This window comes from Danio rerio, chromosome 2 (assembly GCF_049306965.1).
Source record: "Danio rerio strain Tuebingen ecotype United States chromosome 2, GRCz12tu, whole genome shotgun sequence".
NCBI lineage: Eukaryota > Metazoa > Chordata > Actinopteri > Cypriniformes > Danionidae > Danio > Danio rerio.
This window is the reverse complement of record NC_133177.1, coordinates 26,049,039-26,073,104: the sequence shown is the minus strand read 5'-3', so window position 1 is coordinate 26,073,104 and position 24,066 is coordinate 26,049,039. Positions and strand designations below refer to the sequence as shown.

General features: G+C 37.8%; 1 protein-coding gene across 10 annotated transcripts in view; it reads right to left on the bottom strand.

Moving 5' to 3' along the window:
- Positions 1 to 24,066, bottom strand: part of kif1ab (kinesin family member 1Ab) — a 68,141-nt gene that overhangs the window by 17,523 nt on the left and 26,552 nt on the right. For 6 of the 10 annotated variants that reach the window (XM_073925330.1, XM_073925336.1, XM_009298523.5 and 3 more), the window contains 14 exons: positions 23,521 to 23,614; positions 23,240 to 23,388; positions 22,953 to 23,131; positions 20,311 to 20,448; positions 13,504 to 13,622; positions 11,717 to 11,802; positions 11,469 to 11,604; positions 11,116 to 11,290; positions 9,948 to 10,038; positions 9,733 to 9,851; positions 2,918 to 2,973; positions 2,729 to 2,837; positions 2,535 to 2,601; positions 113 to 197 (listed from right to left, as the gene is read on the bottom strand). In XM_073925330.1, coding sequence (XP_073781431.1) covers positions 113 to 197; positions 2,535 to 2,601; positions 2,729 to 2,837; positions 2,918 to 2,973; positions 9,733 to 9,851; positions 9,948 to 10,038; positions 11,116 to 11,290; positions 11,469 to 11,604; positions 11,717 to 11,802; positions 13,504 to 13,622; positions 20,311 to 20,448; positions 22,953 to 23,131; positions 23,240 to 23,388; positions 23,521 to 23,614 — 1,603 coding nt within the window. Of the gene's footprint in view, positions 1 to 112; positions 198 to 2,534; positions 2,602 to 2,728; positions 2,838 to 2,917; positions 2,974 to 9,732; positions 9,852 to 9,947; positions 10,039 to 11,115; positions 11,291 to 11,468; positions 11,605 to 11,716; positions 11,803 to 13,503; positions 13,623 to 17,570; positions 17,874 to 20,310; positions 20,449 to 22,952; positions 23,132 to 23,239; positions 23,389 to 23,520; positions 23,615 to 24,066 lie in introns of all 10 variants that reach the window. The other 4 variants (XM_021467188.3, XM_009298520.4, XM_009298521.4 and 1 more) reach the window with 1 other exon arrangement.

The following is a 24,066-nucleotide window of genomic DNA, read 5'->3' as shown; positions in this document are numbered from 1 at the left end:
GAAGTAATGCTAAGTCAGCTGAAACTCTACCTGAATATTTGTCATTACATCTCCTTTTGTCCTCTGAGCTTCTGATAAGCTTTGAGAGAGAAAGAGAGGAAGAAAATCTAACCTATGACAAGTTCTTTAACTTCTTTCCACTCAATATCATTGCCGGTTTCATGGGCGATAGTGACTGTAATTCTCCTTTGGATGCCCTATGGAAAAAATAAGGTTAACTCACTTTTTTCGACAGAAAGGAATACTTTTGCTCACAAAGCCTGTTTAAAGTATATGTAAAGTGAGAGTAAAAACATGTATTATTGTTTCGGTATGCTCACACAAGAATACTAGGAAGAAAGATTAATGTTATAGCAGCTAATAAATCAGTGTCCAAAGACCGTAGCAGGATAATGTAACAGTGAATAGCAAAAACATTACAAATGATGATGACAAACAGAACAGATAAAAAAAAAATACTAAGTGACAAAAGAAACACCCTAACTAGATAACTAACTAGATAAAAAGGAGGAAAGCTGCTGAATAAAATGAAAATTAAATCAAAACTGGTAAATATTTTAGAAAAAATTTAATTTGAATTAATTAATCAAAAAATCCTTTACAACAATCCTGAAACATATCACTAAATATTGTGTATGGTTTGGAATATTAATGCTGAAATTTTAGCAGGCTGTAAAATATCTGTTAACAGATGCCCACTGTTTGTAATTTTTAGGAGTTTTCCATTTATTTTTGTTTATTAATCCATGTATATGCTTTTCCATTTTCTATTTATTTACCTCGATCTCAGCTATGACAAATTTTGAGGATGAAAAATTAAGTCTGCAGTTTACCAAGGTGACTTTTATTGATATTTTTAGTAGACTGAAACAATATATTGTAGTATTCACTGGCCACTTTATTACATACACTTGTCCAAATTTCTTATCAGCAATCACATGGCAGCAACTCAGTGCATTTAGGCATGTAGGCATGGTCAAGACGATCTGTTGCAGTTTAAACTGAGCATCAGAATGGTGGAGAAAGATGATTGAAGTGACTTTGAATGTGGCATGGTTGTTGGTGACAGATAGCCTGTTCTGAGTATTTTAGACACTGCTGATCTACTGAGATTTTCACACAACAACTATGTCTAGGGTATACAGAGAATGGTCTGAAAAAGAGAAAATATCCAGTAAGTGGCAGTACTGTGAGTGCAAATGCCTTGTTGATGCCAGAGGTCAGAGAAGAATGGCTAGACTGGTTCCAGCTGATGGAAATGCAACAGTAGCTCAAATAACCTATCGTTACAGCCAAGGTATTCAGAAGAGCATCTCTGAACTCACAACACGTCCAACCTTGAGACAGATAGGCTACAACAGCAGAAGACCACACCGGGTGCCACTCCTCTCAGCTAAGAACAAGAAACTGAGGCTACAATTTGCACAGGCTCACCAAAACTAGACAATAAAAGAAGGAAATGAAAAAACGTTGCCTGATCTAATGAGTCTCGATTTCTACTGCGACATTCAGATGGTAGGGTCAGAATTTGGCCTCAACAACTTGAAAACATGGATCCATCCTGCCTTGTATCAATGGTTCAGGCTGCTGGTGGTGGTGTAATGGTGTGGGGGATATTTTTTGGCACACTTTGGGCCCATTACTAACAACTGCGCATCAGGTCAACGCCACAGCCAACCTGAGTATTGTTACTGACCATGTCCATCCCTTTATGACCACAGTGTGCCCATCTTCTGATGTCTACTTCCAGCAGGATAACACGCCATGTCATAAAGCATGAATCATCTCAGACTGGTTTCTTGAACATGACAATGAGATCACTGTACTCAAATGGCCTCCAGAGTAACCAGAGCTCAATCCAATAGAACACCTTTGGGACGTGGTGAAACGAAAAATTCGCATCATGGATAGGAAGACGACAAATCTGCAGCAACTGCCTGTTGATAGCTTGTCAATAAGGGCTAAAATCTTTGAGGAATATTTCCAGTACCTTGTGGAATTTATGCCATGAAGGATTAAGGCAGTTCTGAAGACAAAGTGGGGTCCAACTCACTAATAGTAAGGTGTACCTAATAAAGTAGCCGGTGAGTGTATATACAGTATGTAGAATAAAATCTATATAGTAACAGAAAAGTGCCAGCACTGCTTTTTTGTAGCATCATTTACATGACCAACACAAACTATACTGTTTCAAACAACTCAAATTTATCGATAAAACATGTCAGAGTAAAGATCAAGCTCTCATAATGCAATTTAAGAAGGTAAATAAACAGAATAACAAGCTCGAGGCAAATGCTAACAAAACAGGTATTTTTAAAAAAGCAAACATACATTACATTCTAACATAATTAAATGCAAAACAGCTCCTTTTAACTAAAATTTCACTGTATGTGTTTTATTATTGGTGAGTCTGTAATACTTCTTTTAAAGATACAGTATTACCAAATCTTTCCAACCCCAAAACTTTGAAAGGTATAGATATAATATGTCAGTATTACCATAAACTAGGAACAGAAGGATGGATTTATGTGTACCTGGTGCAACAGGAATGTACCATGGCAGGGCATTCCACCCCTGTGATCAACAACAGCAGGGATGTAACTGAAGAAGGACACAAACAGGTACAAGGGTTACATTATATATGAATAACCAGCCATACATGCAGACTTCAATGAGTAACTCACTGGACACTGATATACCACAAGCCATGAGTTCATCAGATACTCACTCCCCGTTGGCCTCCAGCTCACAGATCTCAAAGAAAGCCATAAGGTCATATTTGCAGTGGCAGGGGCCTGCGGTGGAGCGGGCGAGCGTGCTCAGTTTGGTGGCGGGCACTAGGGGGAGACAGACGTGATTTTATATACCCAGACAGACCAACAGAAATATACATGAAATAAAAAAAAACTCAGCTCACCTGGCTTTGACAAAGGCATAACCCTGGGAAACTGCCTTCTCATAGGACGTAATGAACTAGGAGAGGAAACATGTAGTTATATAAACTATTTAATGAGGTAATGAGGTGATTTTTTTTTACAAAATTAAATAGAAGAGAACACACAATTTGTAAAAAGTAGCTTAAAGTTGCCAAAAGTAGCTGTAATGTAGGTAAAATGTTCCTATAATGAAAATCTGGATATACACTCAAACATTGTTTAGATACACTCGAATAACTATACAATACTAATGTATAGAACATACATTATATACACAAAAAAAACTACAAATGTGCTGAGTCAACGCAATTCTTGAGGTTTTTTTAAGATGATAATTTAAATGTTTTATGTTCAATCCACTTAAATTTATAAAAACAATTAAGTTAACTTAATTGAATTGTATTGGGACAGCATTTTTTGACAGTATACCAAGGAAAAGCATGGAAATGCCATTTCCTGAGGCTCACTTTTTTTTCCTCATTCTCATGTAACCCCTACGAGTGTAAAATCCCAGTGGAAAAACATTCCATTAGAAACAAAACAAAACACACAGTTACGTTGCACATATGTTTCATCATTAATATGTTGAAATAATACAAATTTCCCCTTGTTTATCTAAGTTTATATTAAACGATATTAAAACGAGATCAAATAGTTCTCGAGAGCTCCCCTGAGGTAAAGGAAGAAAGGAGGAGAAGTGGTGGATGGGGGATTACTTCGGAAAATGAAGATAAGGAAGTCATTTTTAGCTGGGCTACTTAAAGTGAGTTAGGATCAATCTAACTAGTTGAATTAATCTAAACAAACTAGTGATTGTAGATGAGAGACCAGCTGCGGTCAATCATATCACATGCTCCTCTCGAAATTAGTTGGTGAAACTTCACTTCAAGAGTTCATACTTAAATATTGTTTGGCAAATGATAGAAGGTTTGGCATGCTGTCTCGGGAGAAAACCCTGAGCTCTGAGATAATTGAGCCCGGGGCTCCAGCCTGGTCGATTAAGCATGTAAGGGGAGTATGAGATCAGGTAGTTCTCGAGAGCTCCCCAAAATGCTTAATGACTTAGGACAGGTCAAAGAAACTCCCCAAAAGGCAAGGGGAGAGAGCTGAGTGATACTCAGAGCTGGAAGGAAGAAAGAAGGTTAAATGGCTGGGTCATGCCCTCTTTTGGGAAGTCGATGTGGCTGGATAATGCCCCCGCCCTTGAGAGTATGATGTGGCTGAATTGAGCCCACACCCTTGGGCACTGGAATTAGGGTCTGCTGGTGAGGGTCTTCTGGGCCTCTTTGAGATGATTGTAGCTAAGGCTAATGTGGGATTTAAAGATGTCGAAAGACCACCTTCCAAGTGTTTGTATGTGCTGTTGTGATAATCCTTTGTGTGGTGCTGTGGTGGTGGCTCCGATTCTAAATGAGTGGCCTGAATGGTGGAGGACTGCTTTTAAGTGTTTCGTAACCAAAAACATGTAACTGGGGGGTTTCTGTCATCTATGAAAAGAGGGGAGAGGGGACTGAAACTAAAGACTATAGAATACACAAGACAAGTCACTCCTAAACTTTCGAATGGGAAAAAGTGTAACTGTCAATATGGCGAATGAACCCCCGCCTTGTAGTACAGGAGCCAATCAGTGATCACTATATGGTGAATAAAACCCACCTTCTAGTACAGGAGCCAATTAGCGATCGCTATAGACTAGGGCTGCACGATACATCGTTTCAGCATCGAAATCGCGATGTGCGCATCCGCGATAGTCACATCGCAGGAGGGTGCGATGCAAAAAAAAATAATTATATATATAGGCTATATGTATTATGGGTGGAGCAGAACCCGAATACGGTATTCGGATAAGCACGAATAGCTTGTTTTTTACCAATACTTATTTCGAACAAATACTTGAAGAATGATTTGTGTTCGGGGAACAAGAAAAACATTATATCAAAAAGCTGCGTTTCCTCATGAGACCGCAGTGCATGCCCGCATGAGTGAGTGAGTGAGTGAGACGTTCAGGAGTCGGAGGCGGGGTGGGGCCGGGGAAAAAAGGTGACTGAAGCATGCTGCTGTTCCACAACAGCAACAGAGAAGGCTTGGCAGAGCGAAAAATACTGCATTACTATTTTTAATGATATATATTTATGAATGATTTATAATTTTTTTTTTTCATCATACTAAAATAACACGTGACAGAAGTTCACTCAAAAGTGAAAGTTCTTTCTGTCATTAATTACTAACACTCCTGTCATTACTACTTTCAGAACATAAATTTTAATATTTTACCATATGAAAATGCAATGCGGTTATGAAAATTGTGAAATTAAAGCAATAGTGCAGAGATCTGGTCCCCGCGTCAGGTCAGGGTGCACCTGTAAACTTTCAAACAAAGACGCGGAGGTGCACTAAACTCACACGGGAAAGAACTGGGCATTCAATTCATGTTTTAGTTAAATAATTCTTTAAATACAGCTCTCTTGATCCTCGAAAGGGGAAAAATGCAAAAGAAATTTGTCGTTAAATTAATTTTAGCAGAGACGCAACTGCCTGTCATTTTCACATTCGTTTTTCAGTTAGGGATTAGGTCTATTAACCTAATAACAATGTTTTGTTGGACACTGTAGTCTACACAATAATCAATATTATAATTTATTATATACATTATTATTAAAACTAAACTATACAATTGATAAAATAAAACCCTTTTTATTGTTTAATTGCTTTCATTTTGACACCGCTAACAGTTGTAATAAAAAACATCACATTATGCAGAAGTTAAAAATACCTTTTGAGTTTAAAGATGATCAGCCTGCCAAGTCAAGTTTACACTGTCATAAATGAAATAGGTAGCATGATTGAAGGGGATTTGCCCAGCACACAACCTCTCGCTGCAGGTAAGCTGAATGATAATCTTTAAAAATATATATGCAATACAAAACTTTTAACATTTATGTTTTTTTTTTTAATAAAAAGAAAAGAAATCAGGAGAGTAAAATATAATTTAAACCACTGGTCTGGCGCTGATACTTTACTGTTTGTAGCGAGAAGAAGAAAAAAAAGCAGAAAAAAAGCACCGTCTCCCCAGATGAAAATCTGGGGATTTTTTTTAGAAAAGATCATGACATTGTGAGGCGTTTATCATACAACGCAGTTCACAATCATTCATATTAACTAATGTTAATTCTCTCTAGACTTTGTTTTAGGGCTTGTTCTTGTCGGCGCAATAGCCTCGGCTTATTGCACGTACGAATCCGATTGTGAAGAATGATTAAGCGCTTGCATTTTTCATTGCATCCTTTTCGCAAGTTATTTATCTATTTATTTTTTTAAAGTGGTGAGAGCATTATTTACTGGCAAACATGTTCCATGATCTCATACATCAACAAATAAAGTAGCCTACCTAAATTAATTGACCTTTTATGTAAAAATTAAGGAATAACTTAACTTAATTAAATATTAATAAATAAAACATCTGTATAAACGTAGGCGTACGTGTTTATTTTTGAACTTTCGTTAATAAAACACAAAACTGTTTATAAATATTGTAGTTAAATATTAAATAACTTTAACTGCTTGAAACCGTATAATAATAATTAAACGTGACATTTTTTAAAGAACTTAACAAATAGCCTAAATGGCACTTTACTAATCAGTGTAATAATAATATAAATATTAATAATTATAAGTAAAAAGTAAATATTAACCTAGTAACAATATAAGTCAGATGTTTAAAAAAAACAACGTAGGTTCTCTCCACCTTTTGTATTCATATTTTAAATTATTTGCCAGAAAAACTAACATATTGACTTTGTCCGGTTTAAGTGAAGAATGGGGTTATAATGTTTCCAGCAATACACTGTCAGACGGTGTGCTTGTAGCGAAAATGCACAGACAGGCTACTTTTTCTCAACCATGCTATAGGGCTTCTTGTTTCTGTTCCGCCGCCCGCATTACTCGCAACGGTTTCTCTACTCTGCGAAGCGACGCGTTCTTAACTAACTAACTTTTTCCCTCGCCGTCAATCGCCACTGGCTTGCATGATTCGGGACCCATGGATCTGCGTGTCGATGAATTTGCTCTTCAGTGTTTGGACTCTCAGCAGTGAATATTAAAACACACTTTAACACTTAAAAAACCCCTACAAAAAGCTTAATCTAAATTAATTCGTTCACCTTTCTCGGTCGGCATGAATCCAAAATGTTCCCAGATGTAAGATTTTGTTTTCTAACAAGATTCATGGTTGAACTTGAACTTGCTGAATCGCGCCTAATGTTATATTCTAACAGATATGTAATACTTGGCAACATAACAGTAATTTGTGTTTTAAAGTGCGTGACATCACGTACTACAGCCGGTGGCAATGGACAACTGCGGTGGCAACTGACCACGGCGGTGACGCGGTTGTCTCGGTGACCGTCACAGCCCTAGTCCTAAATATATATATATATATATATATATATATATATATATATATATATATATATATATATATATATCGCAGGGAAAAAAAATATCGCAATGTCAATTTTTTCCAATATCGTGCAGCCCTACTATAGACTGACAATTCTCCGGGGGAGGGGCTCGAACCAGATGTGAGTTTCTGCAGATTTTGTGTGATACGAACATTTAGAAATGAAACTAATTAGACAGTTGTGTGTTTAATTTTTATTGGTTACTTGTAAAATGAAATGTAATCGTAAGCTTGACAAGTAGTTTTGAAGAATATGATGTTTCCCCATTCAGACTGAATGCCCGAGCATACTGCCAGAGAGGCGTTTTAAAGATGGCCGCCAAGTGACTTGACTTGTCTTAAAAGGACTTTGCTAAAACCTAGTGTTTTTCTATAGTGTAGGTATGCTAGGAATGTTTGGAATTGGCTTGTAGGGGAGGAGATGTTAAATATGTAGATGAAGTGTCCTTTCCTGGATTGATCTGTTTTACTTTGTTTAATGAGGAAGGGTATTATTTCCTCATCAATCAAAGTTAGATCTGAGAAGGTGGGGTGGATACTGGAATCAAATGTACATGTTACTGTGATTTTGAAGCATCTGGGAAACCCAAATGGATGCCTTTAATAAGAGGGCTGGTTTGTGAATTAGCTATCGAATCGCATGTGGAGCCATACATTAACTCATAAAAAAATTGGATTCCACTTAGAAAGCTAGATGGAGATATGTGATGAAAGAAGTGATTGTAAGTAGGGAACAATTAGGGAATGTGGTGTGGTACAGGGAATGGAAATATTTGAATGCGTTCCATGCAGTGAGATATGATTGTAAGGTTCTGGGAGTTCCTGCTTGTAAAATAAGAGATATGGATGTTTGCTGCAGGTTGTGCATGGGATGATTTATGGGAATATCATCTCTGAATAAGGAGGGATGGGAGTCGGATGCAGCTCTGCTTCTGGAGCCAGTTGTCTGAATCTCTGATAGGATGAGGTTCTTGATAGCATTGGAGATCGAGGGTGATGAGTGAAGAGATGGATTCATAGAGTTTCAGTAATTCGTAGTTATTTTAGCAGCTAGAGATGGTGATTCCGGCGTCTAGGGGAGTCTGGCGAAGTTCGATGACTGTCATTTTGTTGGATGTGAGAGAAGATGATTTGACGGAAGCGTATGATAAAGCAGGAGAAGGTGGGTGGCGGTTTGAAGTAGTGGGAGATGGAGATTATAAGCAGCGTTGTGTTCTGGCGGAAGTGGAGCGTATGGGCCTTCGGCCTCTTACTGGGGCCTCGGTCTTGGGCTGACATCCAGGCTGGGCCGGGTGTTGTTGAGGCGGGGCTGGTGTTTCGGGGAAAGCTGAGTTTTCATTTCTGTCCATAACTGCGTTGTTGTTGCTAATGCTGTTATTGTTGCTGCAGTTGTTGTTGTTACGGGAAAAGCTGAGTTTTCGTTTCTGTCCATAACTGCGTTGTTGTTGCTGCTGCTGCTGCTGATGTTGTTGTCGGTAATGAAGGTGGTATTTGCTGTTGAAGGTGTATAAGAAGGTTGGTTTTGTGATTGGCTTTTGAAGAAGCTGGAGTTTGTGGAACAGTCCACTAGGCTATATGAGATTTTTCCTGACCATGTAAATCAAATGCAGATTCGCCAGGTCTTCAAACATTTCTGAAATGTCTAATGCTTTAAATCACTTTAGTCACGTGACCTGGATGTTTCGGATTATGCTTCTGTGCAGTGCAAGAGAAACACTTGCGCTTCGGGATCCAGACGCTGTGTTAAACATGAGTTTAGTGTCAGCCATCCCTAGTGGCACAGCGCTTTGCATCTGGTGTGTGATTGACTTTAAAAAGTTCTTAACCAGCCATCTGTTCACACACAGCGCATTAGAATGCAAAATGCTGGACACACTGATTATACATTTATTTAGTGCTACCCTGAAGAGGCATAAGGTCTGTTTAAATGAAGTAGCATCAGAGCAGAGATCATTAATATTCACAACCGTTCCAAATACCTTCTCACACTAAATATCTTACTTTGACTTTTGACTAGAAATATGGTCAAAATGGAGCTTATAGTAATTCATTTGTTTATAAATGAACAAGATTTTTGCACTTACCCAAGCCACATACCTACCATGTAGATATCAGAGAACAATATAACTTATTGAATCAATGCACTTTATGGCACTCATTTCATAACAGAAGCACAGTCAGATTTAAGATTAAAGTAAATGAATCCAAGTCAACTCAGCTTTATATTCAAATCTCTTTTTTTCCTAGCTCTATTCAAACCACAGAGACTTTAAAACATAACATAACAACCTTTTATGGTGACTAAAAAACATTTTTATAAAGTAATCTAAAACCTACCTAATTAAGTCCTTGCAAAGAGGAGGGAAGGGTTGTTTCTGGTAGTGGCCGAATACTTCAAAAACGATTGGCTGACTTTTGATGTATTCCACAAAGGACTTGGTGACCTCCACAGTTATCTGCAATAATAGCAAAGCACATATGAATGTATGCTTGATTTATTTCATATTTGAATTAATTGCTTTTTTAGTAAATAACATAAAGGTTGTGATTACATTTTGAACGTGGTAGAATCCCAGAGGAGGCCCTCGACCAGTATTCTTTAATGGCTCAGTGGAAAATGCCTCGTCATGCCTGTGAATAAAACTGATGGGAAAACACAGGGGGGATGAGTTAATATTGCATCAGATGATCTTGGATTAGTGTATGTAAAACTATGATTTCCTTTTTTTCATGATGTTTTTGAATGGCAACTTTCAAAATATCTATATAAAATGTTTCAAATTTGTAGCATTCTGCAGATCTACTGAAAATGTGAAAATTAAACAGCACAGATTCAGCAGCTCATTTAAAGCAAGACTGGAAAAAGTTTGATCTGATTACAAAAGCACAACTTTAAACACAGGTGTAAACAACATCTGAAAATTTCTGAGCTTATCTACTTTTAACCATTTACAGACATAGTCAAATGCTTGACCAAATTGCTTTCATACTGTAGACGTCCATGTAATGAAATAAGTTGCAAATGCCAAAAAGACACCTTCTATCAGCCAACTGTGGTATTGAAGCACACTTGTCAAACTGAATTTTAATTTTTCCATCCAAAATCTTAAGTTTATTTTCAAATAAAAAATGTTAAATGAACAATGTTCTCATATGTAAAATCCACATTGTTCTCTGATACTAATAGAAACCCACAGCAGTGTTTTTGACTATCAGAGCTTAAACAAACATTGCTGCTCTTCTTATCATTTTCTGTAGTCTTCTTTCAAACCCATGGTGTATATTCTGCTTTTTGGCAATATTGAAGTCAGCATGGGGGCGACGAGGTGGCGCAGTGGGTAGCACAATCGCCTCACAGAAAGTAGGTTGCTGGTTTGAGCCTCGGCTGGGTCAGTTGGCGTTTCTGTGTGAAGTTTGCATGTTCTCCCCGTGTTCGTGTGGGTTTCCTCCGGGTGCTCCGGTTTCCCCCACAAGTCCAAAGACATGCACTATAGGTGAATTGGGTGAGTTAAATTGTCCGTAGTGTATGAGTGTGAATGAGAGTGTGTGGGTGTTTCCCAGCGATGGGTTGCAGCTGGAAGGGCATACGCTGCATAAAACATATGCCGGAAAAGTTGGCTGTACATTCCGCTGTGGTGACCCCTGATTAATTAAGGGACTAAGGCAAAAAGAAAATGAATGAATGGATAAATACAACTTACTAGGGGTAGATCTACTTACTTGAATTGGCAGAAGATATCTGCATACTCAGCAGAGATGCTGGAAGCCTGAAGCACTGTGACTCTAAAGGTGAAGTTGCTGCCAATTTTTAAGTGCTGAAGCGATTTGTCTTGAGTCACATCTAGAGGACATTCTAGAACACCCTTCAGAGGACTGTCAGAAATATCTGGAGAGACTAGATAAAGCAGTGCATGAGAAAACAGATCTGATTAGAATACAAATAATAGCTGACTCTTATCTGTTTACACACATACTACTGCTTCGAAAGTGAAATGGTAATTGGGCGTGTTATTTTATCTTTGGCAATGCATAAATTTGTTATACGACATTGTGCATACGACATAACTCATTACCTAAGCAGGTGTTGTTGTTGACCTCATCTGCACTGAGTCCCAACTCTGAGTTTTGTCCTTCTCCTTCAACAATGCGCAGCTCCTCTTCAGATGTGTGTGTTTGAGACATCCCACTGGTGCATGCTTCTGTCTGAAACTGAGCAGAAGAAAAAAACAATTCTTGTATCATCTAGAAAAACGATGTAATGCCTGCAAGGCCAAACTACTAAAAAGATAATTGTAAAAATAAAATGAGAGGCACAACCAACCTTTTCAAACGCCTGATCCTCAAATGAAATCTTGGCAGTTCCTGATTGTCTCACACCAGAACCATAATCAGGAGCTTCTTCATCAGCTGTGACAATAAATGAAGAATTATAGCTGAATGTTACAGAACAGAGTATGATTTACTCATGAAAAATTAATGAAAAAAAATATATATATAATTGGTCTGAATAATAAGCCCTGTGGTATTAATTTTTCTTAAAAGGCACCTATGATGAAAATCATCTTTTGTTAGCTGTTTGAACAACAGTGTGTCTAAAGCCCCTTTCACACAGTGATACCGGTAAGTATCTGGAAAATTTCTGGAACGACTTTACCGATATATTCAAAAAAGCGCTGTTTACACAGGCGAGGACGTTACGGAAATTTTCCAGAAAAGAGCATTTACACATTCATTTCAAAATACCGGTAAATTCTGACATCATTCACCACAAATGAGCTTTAAACGGCTGTGCTTGTATTTGTAAACATTTGACTAAATTACAAACTCTGTGGATGATCAATATTGTGAACAACTTTCGCAGGATCACTTTCGCATGTCGAGATGTTTATAATATGTGCGTGTGCTGGCGCTTACAGGCTGTTTCACAGGCACACGCAAAGCTTGAAGGTAAACAAACAACGGCTTATCATAAGCATCTCATCGATGATTATTTACACAGTTGGCATTAAGAAGAACATATAAATGTGATCTGACTAACTAGCAGCTAAATGTGTCTGGAAAAATGTTCAAAGGCTTTTATTCTCCTAAACCGCGCGGACGTAAATGCGTCTGACTGTTGTGATTGCCGGTAATGTTACAACTTCTCTTTCCGGAAAATAGCCAGAACGAATTTACCGGTATTTTCCTGTTCACACATACAACCTTTCCGGAAAATTGCAATTTTCCGGAAAGGTCTGTATGTGTGAAAGGGGCTTAAGTATATTGTGTGCACAGTCATAACAGAGTGATATAAACACAACAAGTCTCCTTTTTAAAATTAGAAATAGAATCCAGTTGCAGTGATTTTGAGGCCCACCGCAACGTGACGTAGGAGTGCGGTTTTCCCTGCCCACAGTAAAAACACTATCTAATTCTTAACCGCTTTAATCACCACAGTTGCATGGTGTCAGTAAACACTAACATGTGTGTGTGTGTGTGTGTGTGTGTGTGTGTGTGTGTGTGTGTGTGTGTGTGTGTGTGTGTGTGTGTGTGTGTGTGTGTACTGCAAACAGCCATTTTGTGAGACTCATCATTTTGGAAAGGCTAATATAAAGGAGGGCTAAATAAAGAAAGAAAGAACAAATAAACGAATAAAATAAAGAAAGATCGAACGAACGAACGGAACAAACAAATGAAAGAAAGAAAGAAAGAAAGAAAGAAAGAAAGAAAGCAAGAAAGAAAGCAAGAAAGAAAGAAAGAAAGAAAGAAAGAAAGAAAGAAAGAAAGAATGTTTTCCAAATATAATAAAGACAATAAATCTATCTCAAAAATCTGTGGTACTTTTGGTAATATAATCTGGACACGGAGCAGCAAAATAAATAAATATATAAAATAATGACTAAAGATAACAAACAAATCAATAAACATTAAAAATACCAATGAAATAAAAAACTTAATAGGCCTGAATACTGAGCCTTGAGGTACTTCTTTTACCATTACAAAAATGACTAACAATACTGCTTTACTATTAATTATTCATGAAGCTTAATATGCCTTTTAGGATATCCATCAATATCAGTTCCCAGTCAGTTTTTTTTAAATCAAGTTAAATCATGAGGATGGTCTTACCTGATATGGCTTGTACTGCCACACGAAGAAACCCTTTGACCTCGCCTTTCTCACTTACAATGGCCACACGGTGCACTAACGGCACGGGGTACAGAAGATTACTCAGATACACAAATGCCCTGGGGGAGAAGAAGGAGAGGATGATGGGAAAAAAGAGGAGAGCCAGAGAAAATAAGAGGGATTTGAGACAGTTGATGGGGTGGAAAAAAAGAAGAAAAAAGAAGATTAACAATTAATGGAAAAAGAAGTTTAATGGGAAAAAATGTCAGTGAAGATCAAATCAGCCACACTGCCACAGGACAACACAACATCTGACACACACAAAAAAGCAACCAAACAAGAAGCTGCTCTAGCGAAAGCCAAACAGTGCCCTGTAGGTCTGCAGCTCATCTGTAACTAGCCTATTAGATCCATCATTCTCAAAAAAACGATACACAAAGTGATGGTAACAAGATTTTTGGCCTCTGTGGGGGTTGGTGAAGTGTTTCAAGAACATGCATATAGAGGAGAACTGCATCATAAGCTAGTTTACAACATATATTTTGACTTATTGATTGTCTAAATAGCCAAGTCAGACATTGTTGCACATTATATTAGCCAAGTTTTCAAACTGCTTTGTCACACATTTAGATTTTACGTGGATTCAGTAACTGATTGAAAGTATAAAATACTGTAATGATCTACGTCTTGTCTACATTTAAACTAAATTCATTCATTCACTTCATATCTGCCATCTTGATCCCAACGTGATGCTGGCCAAAGCTTGATTTGTGGGTTCAAGAGTGGCAGGAGGCGTGGCCAGAGGGGAGGAGCTTTCGACAAGATTGGTGAGGCGCAAATACAGCATGCTCAGATAAACAAAATGTTTTAGTGAGAGAAAATAAACTCCAAATTTGGCTTGTTGGGCCAAATGCAAACTGGAAAGCAAACAATTAAAATGACATTAACATACATGAGTTTGACCTCCATCAACTCAAAAGAAAAAACACAAGTTAAAAAATCTTGTATGTTGCATGTGCGCAGGGAAGTGAGAGTGTGAGAGCCAATCCAAAACCGTGATACAAATTTGTAGCTCTGGCATGCCTGATTGAGACTGCTGTAGTCGAAACCAGCTCTTTCATCTTGAGCGCTGTATGCTTTTCAGACAGAACAATCAGCTGATTTATGAAGATCACACAAACAACAAAACTTCTGCAGAGGACAGCCATTTCATTTCAGAAAACAGCAGACAAAAAAATCATTATGCTGCCAAACAATGCTGTATCGTTCGAAGCGAGCAGATTTGATGTGAATGGCTTGTTCTGTGCAGAGCTACCCATGTTCAAATGCCTTCATGTTGCCCATTGTAGGACACACATCCATTAGAGATCTGTCACCAGTGGTCTATTGTGATTTTCACAGTCAGTATTTGACTTTGCTAATACACACTGTGTGCTCAATTTCCTTTCATTCAGTTACTGAATACTTTGAAAACACTTAAATAGTCCTTATTAATACTGTATGGAAAAAAAAGAATGTTTATGAATAAGATTTTTTTATAAAACAGTAAAGAGACCTATCTATCTATCTATCTATCTATCTATCTATCTATCTATCTATCTATCTATCTATCTATCTATCTATCTGTCTGTCTGTCTGTCTGTCTGTCTGTCTGTCTGTCTGTCTGTCTGTCTGTCTGTCTGTCTGTCTGTCTGTCTGTCCGTCCGTCCGTCCGTCCGTCCGTCCGTCCGTCCGTCCGTCCGTCCGTCCGTCCGTCCGTCCGTCCGTCCGTCCGTCCGTCCGTCTGTCCGTCCATCCATCCACCCACCCACCCACTCAATCACCCACCCATCCGTCAGTCCGTCCATCTACAGTATCTATCTATCTATCTATCTATCTATCTATCTATCTATCTATCTATCTATCTATCTATCTATCTATCTATCTATCTATCTGTCTGTCTGTCTGTCTGTCTGTCTGTCTGTCTGTCTGTCTGTCTGTCTGTCTGTCTGTGTGTCTGTCTGTCTGTCTGTCTGTCTGTCTGTCTGTCCGTCCGTCCGTCCGTCCGTCCGTCCGTCCGTCCGTCCGTCCGTCCGTCTGTCCGTCCATCCATCCACCCACCCACCCACTCAATCACCCACCCATCCGTCAGTCCGTCCATCTACAGTATCTATCTATCTATCTATCTATCTATCTATCTATCTATCTATCTATCTATCTATCTATCTATCTATCTATCTATCTATCTATCTATCTATCTATCTATCTATCTATCTATCTATCTATCTGTCTATCTCTGTCTATCTATCTCTGTCTATCTGTCTGTCTGTCTGTCTGTCTATCTATTATTACCTAATTCTATTGTATAATTCTCATTTTGTATTTTCTGTTACTTTATTTTATTTTCTTATTTTTTATTTACAAAATAAAAATGTAATCACAAATTAAAACTTTTAAAAATGTATTCATGAGCACTAATCACGAAAAATCATTTAATTGTAAATTATTAACTTAGTTAATCATTGATATTTCAGATAATTATAATATTTGCATATTTGCTATTCATTTATTTTTTATCTAATTATTTATTTACGTTGACATTATAATGCATCACTGTTTGCATATCTACACACATAATAGTTCATTCATTTTCTTGTCGGCTTAGTCCCTTTATTAGTCTGGGGTCGCCACAGCGGAATGAACCGCCAATTTATCTACCACAGTTTTACGCAGCGGGTGCCCTTCCAGCCGCAACCCATCTTTGGAAAACATTCACACACACTCATACACTACAGACAATTTAGCCTACCCAATTCACCTGTACCACATGTCTTTGGACTGTTGGGGAAACCGGAGCACCCGGAGGAAACCCACGCGAACGCAGGGAGAACATGCAAACTCCACACAGAAACGTCAACTGAGCCGAACCAGCAACCCAGCGACCTTCTTGCTGTAAGGCGACAGCACTACCTACTGCGCCACTGTGTCGCCACACACATAATAGTTTGGATCTAATTTCATTATGCATTATTATTTTATCATCAATAAATTAATTATGTTTTCATAATTGTTCTGTTACTAGTAAACATAGTCTATTTTATTTTATTATTTTCAGGCTAACAAAATATTATTAATCATGTTGTGTTTCTTTGATTCATTTAGAAGAAACTGGATCCAAAATCTTCTCACAATTTTTATTGATAAGATTAATAATAATAATAGATTATTGATAGATTACTAAATTTTCTTACATATTTATGTTGCCATAATAGAATAATCACAGTCCTTTGTTTGTTTGCTTATTTATTCAAATACAGAAATAGTAAAAAAAAAAACTGTTTAAAATCATCTTATTATTATTCATTTATTCATTTTCTTTTCGTCTTAGTCCCTTTATTAATCAGGGGTCGCGAGAGTAGGATGAACCGCCAACTTATCCAGCATATGTTTTACGCAGCGGATGCCCTTCCAGCTGCAACCCATCCATGGGAAACATCCATACACACTCATTCACACACACACTCATAAACTTTGGTAAATTTTTAGATTACCTAATTCACCAGTACCACATGTCCTTGGACTTGGGGGTGAAAACCGGAGCACTTGGAGTAAACCCACCCAAACACAGGGAGAACATGCAAACTCCTCACAGAAATGCCAACTGACCCAATCGAGGCTCACACTAGCGACCTTCTTGCTGTGAGGCGAACGTGCGAACCATTGCGCCACCGCGTCGCCGAATATTATTATTATTATTTTTTTTAATTATTATTATTAAATGCCATCCCAATAAAATTCACAGTATAATGTAGAGCACCAGAAGAAACACAAATATGATTTAACACAGTGTAAACACAGTGTAAAAAATACTGATTGTCATGAACATTTGCTTGAACTGAGATAACTAGAAAGCATTTACTAGGAACTAAACAGAACATTATCTAGCCAGTATCTACAGTGACCCCTGTCTGTTTACCATTCATCTGTTTGAATGTTCCAGCAGCAGCCCCTATCAAGTGTTTGCGTGTGTGTCTCAGTGTGAAAGAGCTAGTTTCCTCTGACAGCTTTGCTCTTGAAACCTCACCAACCTTCCCACTAAACTGAACAGAGGCCAGCGGTCGTAAAAGGGGTCCTGGCCATCGCTGACACCTGGGCAGCGCTCGCCCACACCATCATCATCATCCTCCTCCTCCTCTCTCCCAAGCTCAGAGCCATTGTCTTCCACAAAGATCTCATCGTCCAGGTCCTCCAGCTCCTCCTCCTCCACCTCCACCTTCCCATAATGCCGCTCATCGGCGAGTTCGGTTATGTCAGAGTCAGGGTCGGAAAGGGTGGGGGAGAGGGTAAGGCCACTCATGCGCTCGCTCATGCACGTGTTGAGAATGGGAGTGCTGGTGCAGCCGGAGACATGGGAACTGGGTTAGTACAACACCACACACACACATGCACACACACGTCAGAGGCTTCGCTGTGTGGGGGATTCTGTAATTGCAGGTGCATTTGGTGTTGTTTCTTGATGTTTTGAAGTGGTTATGTTTTCAGTTATTTGTAAACATTCACTTCAGGGATCACAAGATGCTGTAGGTCATAATGATACAATCATTTCTGCAATAAAAGTGTCATATAGCTGACAATCGTGATTTCTAACCATTTGGGATTTGTGTAGTTCGACTGGTAGATTGGTTCAATCCACAGAAATGCATGCATTGTTAAAATGTGTACGCAGAACAAACTGCAAATCATTTTATGAATATTTTATGCCAAGAAAAAGTTGTATATAATGGAAAATGTGTTTTTTTTTGTGTCAGAATTCGAGTGTATTGTCATCATGTATTGCTGTGAGATCAAAATATTTTTAATATAAAGAAGGTAACATTTTTACTATATTTTATCTTTAGTCATTATCCTACTTCTACAGCATTAAATTACCTAGAAATGTATTTTTGCTGATAAAATGTTTCCTAATATTATTTTATTATCAATTTATTTAATTATGTTTTCATAATTGTTCTGTTATTAGTAAACATAGTCTATTTTATTTTATTATAGTTTCAGGCTAACAAAATATTATTAATCATTTTGTGTGTCTTTGATTCATTTAGAAGAAACTGGATCCAAAATCTTCTTACTATTTTTATTGATAAGATTAACAATAATAATAGATTATTGATAGATTACTAAATTTTCTTACATTTTTTGTGTTGCCAAAATAGAATAATCACACTACTTTGTTTGTTTGTTTGCTTATTTATTCGATTACAGAAATAGTTTTAAAAGAACAGTTTAAAATCGTCTTATTGTTATCATTACTATTCATTCAATCATTTTCCTTTCGGCTTAGTCCCTTTATTAATCTGGGGTCGCCACAGCGGAATGAACCGCCAACTTATCCAGCATATGTTTTAGGTTCTACAACATTAAATGACTTAATTCATTTTTCCTGGTAAAAATGTTCATAAATCTGGACTTAACTGTGCTACCGTGCCTTTCTTTGTCATTATCTCCTACAGCATATAGGGTTAGGGTTAGGTAACTGTCCCTTTTCCTTGCTGATAGTATCTAAAGCGTTGAAAGGTATGTGTGCTAAAAAATATATATAATTTTACATATATAGAAAATATTTCAATCTTTAAAGTTCTTAAACCAAGAGTTATTTTGAAAAAAAAACGTCAAAACTGTTACCAGAGCATCTAAAGGAGTACAGAATTTAATACTCATCACACAGTAGTCTTTTATTTGTGAACATGACCTCTAGCATGTGTAGTTTTTGGCCCAAAAAAAGTTTAAAATGATCCAACCCAGGCTCATTGGAATTATGTGTCCAGAGCTACATTTCTAAGAACTGAGAAATATGTATTTGGACTACCTGTTCTTGCATTTCTTTTTTCACAAATCCACTAGAGCCCACTGTGTACATTTCTGACAATCTCAAATATGCTACTGGAGCACGTTCTCTCATACTTGCCATTTCTTGTTAATCCACCAGAGGCCACTGATGTACATTTCTGCCAATCTCAATCTTCATCTTGTGAGCATCTGTGCGAGAGAAGCCAGCCAGACTGACCCTTCCACCCCCTAACCATATTGGTCCCACCCAACCAATAGTGTTTTCAAAAGCAAACTAGAAGAGAAAAGCCTTTTATCACAGTTTCACACTGCTTTTGCTTTGAGTTTCATTTAACCTGGTTTTTTGAACCGTCCTTCACTGGACTTGAAACCTGGTCCTGCTCCACTCTATCTTCTAAGTCCGGCGCTGTAAGTGTCGAGCTACCGAGCAAACCAGTCACACCAGAAAAACTGCCCATATGAAGATAACCCTGGGCACATATTCTCTGTTCTCAAAAATGTTGCCCTGGGCACTATTCCCAAAAAGCCTGAGTCAAAATCATCAGTTATATTACTGTCAAACTCTGCTACTAAAGTAGATTAACAATGCTGACGACATTTACCAGAATCGCCAGTAACATGACATGATTCATTAAACTGAATAGGTTTTCAATAAGATATTGAAAATAAATCATTTTTGTAAATTTCTTTCCTTAACCTTTTGAAACACAAAATATATGTTGAATTATAGAATCACCCATATGTATGTGAAGGTAACCCAGCCTTGATTTTCCCAATCTGTGTTCAGCTAATGCTCTAGTGCTTTTTGTGAGCAGTGTCCAAGTCCAAAGTTTGGCTGCCCAAAGCTCTCCATTCAACTCAACAGTGAAGGAAACCTTGTTAAAAGCACAATGCAAATCATAGGTAGTTTCCAGTGATATTCAGTGGGGATAGCAGCATCCACTTGGCACAGCATGTGAGTCCGACATATTGCATACTCACCGACCAACCAGACGGAACCATGGAAAGCGGTCGTAGAAAGGGTCGCCACCGGACATGATATGATCACAGTCTTCCACAGCCGTACTGGGCACTTCTGCTGCTCGGTCATACATTTCTCTCATCAAATCTAGTCTTTGTCTGCAGAGATAATAGCAATGTTTTAGCTATTTTAAAATAGGACATTCTTTTTTAAATATATCATTTATCATAGGTTGCACTGTTTTTGAAAACATTTACTGCACTAGTCACACCATGGGCCCTATCATACACCCGGCGAAATGTGGTGCAAGGCACGAGGCAATTGTTATTTGCTACTTTCAGCTCGGCGCAAGAGTCGTTTTGATGTGTTACGCCATGCTGTTTAAATAGCAAATGCATTTTCACTCATATGTGTGCCCATAGGCGTTCTGGTCTAAAAAAGCAGGAGTGTTTTGGTGCGTTGCTGGCGTGTTGCTATTTTGAGAAACTATAATAGTCTGTTCTTTAGACCAGAACAAAGCCGGTCTATTGTCTGGGGCAGAGTGCACCTGGCTTACACACTGTTTTATACTCACAAGATGTAGAGCAATACGCAAATATCTTTACATATGAAAAAGATATAAAATATTAAGGATATATATATAGGATATAAAAAGGATATATATAGGATATAAATATAAAGGATTAAAATATTACAAAACATATTATTTTCTAGCCTACATGAATTTAAAAACCACTGATACTTTCTTTATCTCGGGAGGCTTTTTCAGTTCATTCAATTTGCTTTTGTATAATGTTATCATTATTAGCAGTATTATTTATTATATGCATATTTATATTTGTTTCATAAAAATAAGCTTAGATTTGTCCACCGATCAGGTTTTAGACCATATGGAGCACAGCATGTGTATTAGGATATAACTCAGGTTTTTGAACACACTTCGTTATTTTTGTAATTTATTAGTTTGCTAGAAATTAGAACTGAATTTAGGCTAATTGATGTCTGTGCGTACAAGGTTTCCCTATCCACGAGAGCGAAAGTGAAACCAGATTATGAGATGCTCAGTTTTTCCACCTACATTTACTTTACGTCGTGTAAATAGCAAATGCGCTTATGGCGTGACGCAACTGGCTCTTAAAGGGAATGGGAGATGAGACTCTGATTGGTTTATTCTCAAAACACAGCTATAACTCATTAAGAAAATAAACTCAACCATTTTAGACCATGCGCCACGGCGTAAAGTGGATTTTTCCGTCCTTATATTAGCAAAAGAGCATTCTGACACGCCCTGAAAGCGTTTGCGCTCTGCGCTTTGCCAAGGATCGTCAAAATAGAGCCCTATAATACAGTGAACCAATTCACTGCTGAATCATTTGACCCTGAACTAACCAACTCATTAGAAAAAGGAACATATTTAGTAGCAGCGTTGCATCTTTTAACTGGTCGCTTAATTCTGATTCATAACTGCAGTGCTTGACACACTTCTGTGGGCATTACATGCACATTATGTAGAGCTGAAGTCATAAGCTCTTCTTTGAAACTTTTGTTTCTTTTTTCAAATATTTACCAAGTGCTTTTTAACAAACACATTTTTTACAATATTTTTAATAACAATGTTTTAAATAATATTTTTAATAGCTGTTTTCAACTTAATATTTTTTTCAAATATTTCCCAAGAGCTGTTTAACTTTTTTTGAATAACTTTTAATAACTGCTGCATAACGCAGCAGCACGAGTGGTCTTCAATGAACCTAAACGAGCACATGTCACTCCGCTGCTAGTCCGTTTGCACTGGCTGCCAGTTGCCGCTCGCATCAAATTCAAAGCTCTGATGTTTGCCTACAAAGTGACTTCTGGCCTTGCTCTTTCTTATCTGCTCTTACTTCTGCAGATCTATGTGCTCTCCAGAAACTTGCGTTCTGTGAATGAACGTCGCCTCGTGGTTCCATCTCAAAGAGGGAAGAAATCCCTTTCGCGAACGCTCACGCTCAATCTGCCCAGTTTGTGGAATGAACTCCCTAACTGCATCAGAACAGCAGAGTCACTCGCTATTTTCAAGAAACGACTAAAAACTCAACTATTTAGTCTCCACTTCACTTCCTAATCTGCAATTGCCTCTCTGAATATCACACTAACTGTACCCAAAAAAAAAAGAAGAAAAAAAAAATACTAATACTACTAATACTTTCCTTCTTAGACTTTACAGACCTGAAACTCGCCTATAGCACTTATTCATTGTTGCTCTTAGTTGTGTAAATTGCTTCCTTGTCCTCATTTGTAAGTCGCTTTGGATAAAAGCGTCTGCTAAATGACTAAATGTAAATGTAAATGTAACTATCTTCTAGTACCTACTTTATTTTCCCTCTGCCATCATGACAGTACATAATATTAAAACAGTTCATTATATTTTATTAGTATTTTGCAAGATAATAGCAACCAGCTAAGAGCTGGTTAAAGAGCTGGCTAAATTTTTATTCCATTTATTATTCCAACCAAACTAAAAACAATATGACATTCTACAGAAGAAGAAAAATATTTTCTGAAATACTGTTAACATTTACTTGCACTGTTAAACATCATTTGGTAAATATAAAAAAAAAAAAATTATTTCAGAAGAGGGTTAATCCTTTTTACTTCAACTGTATACTTAACCTCATTGTACCTGAGTTTGTCTAGGGTCCAATAGTGTGTGGCACCATTTTTCTGGTCCTGCACCTCTACTGCTACAATGGTGCGAGGAAACAGCCGTTTCTCTCTGTCTTTGGCTATGCTGGGTGGCAGGAGGTCAGGGGGCAGCGGGGAGTACAGCGTGTCTGTTAACAGCACAAACTGAAACTGAACCTGCAGACGAAAGAAGCAAATGTTAAGCAAATTCATTCTTGGGAATTCAGTGGGATTCAATAAAGTCTAACACAACCATTAGGATTGCCGAAAATGATTTTGGCGTACCTTTTTCTTCAGCTCCACACTTATGGCATTAGCCTCCTTGAGGAAAATGGCATTTCCCCAAAGCAGGTCTCTGAGAGAGGTGAACTGATAGAAACGCCATTTCCTGAAAGCCCAGAGGGCTAATTCCGTCTCTCGCTTTGTCCATGGGACTGCAGGAGCAAAAATATAAACCCATTTAAAATGAGGTTAAGCATCTAAACACTCTTTACAGAATATGACCACCTGAGATGTTTGACATGTCTGGATCAGATAATGCCTAGAAGTCTTAAACAGTTACCCACCTTCATCTTCTAGCTCCTCCTCCTCCTCTGTCGTTTCTGGGTAATATCTGGAGTTGACCTGTTTCTGAAGAGCTTCCAGCTTACTCTCATAGTCCTAAAAAAAACAATGTTAAATTTGCTTTCATTGCTTATTTTTACATTGTCAACCAAAGATAATAGACGGAATACCTGGAGTAATAATTAAATAATAATAAAAACACATAGTTCACCCAAAATGAAAACAGCAATTAAGAAAGCATTTTATAACAGTGATGTGCCACAAGCTCTTCAATTCGGTGCTTAAGTAAAGTCATGTCACATTTATCAGTCAACCTGTCCTCCAATCTACTGTATTTTTCTGTTATTTTGCTATTATTTTACAAATCATGGCTTAATTAGTGCTCTGACTTTTACTTTAAGTACGACAATACATTACTTTGAGTAATCCTGGTTTTTCTAAAGTTTTTTTTTTCACTTGGTGAAGTTTGTTTCTTGCCGCTGTTGCCACTGGCTTGGTTCGGGACCTGTGGAGCTGCCCATCGTTTGATTAAGTAGAACTTTTTCTGA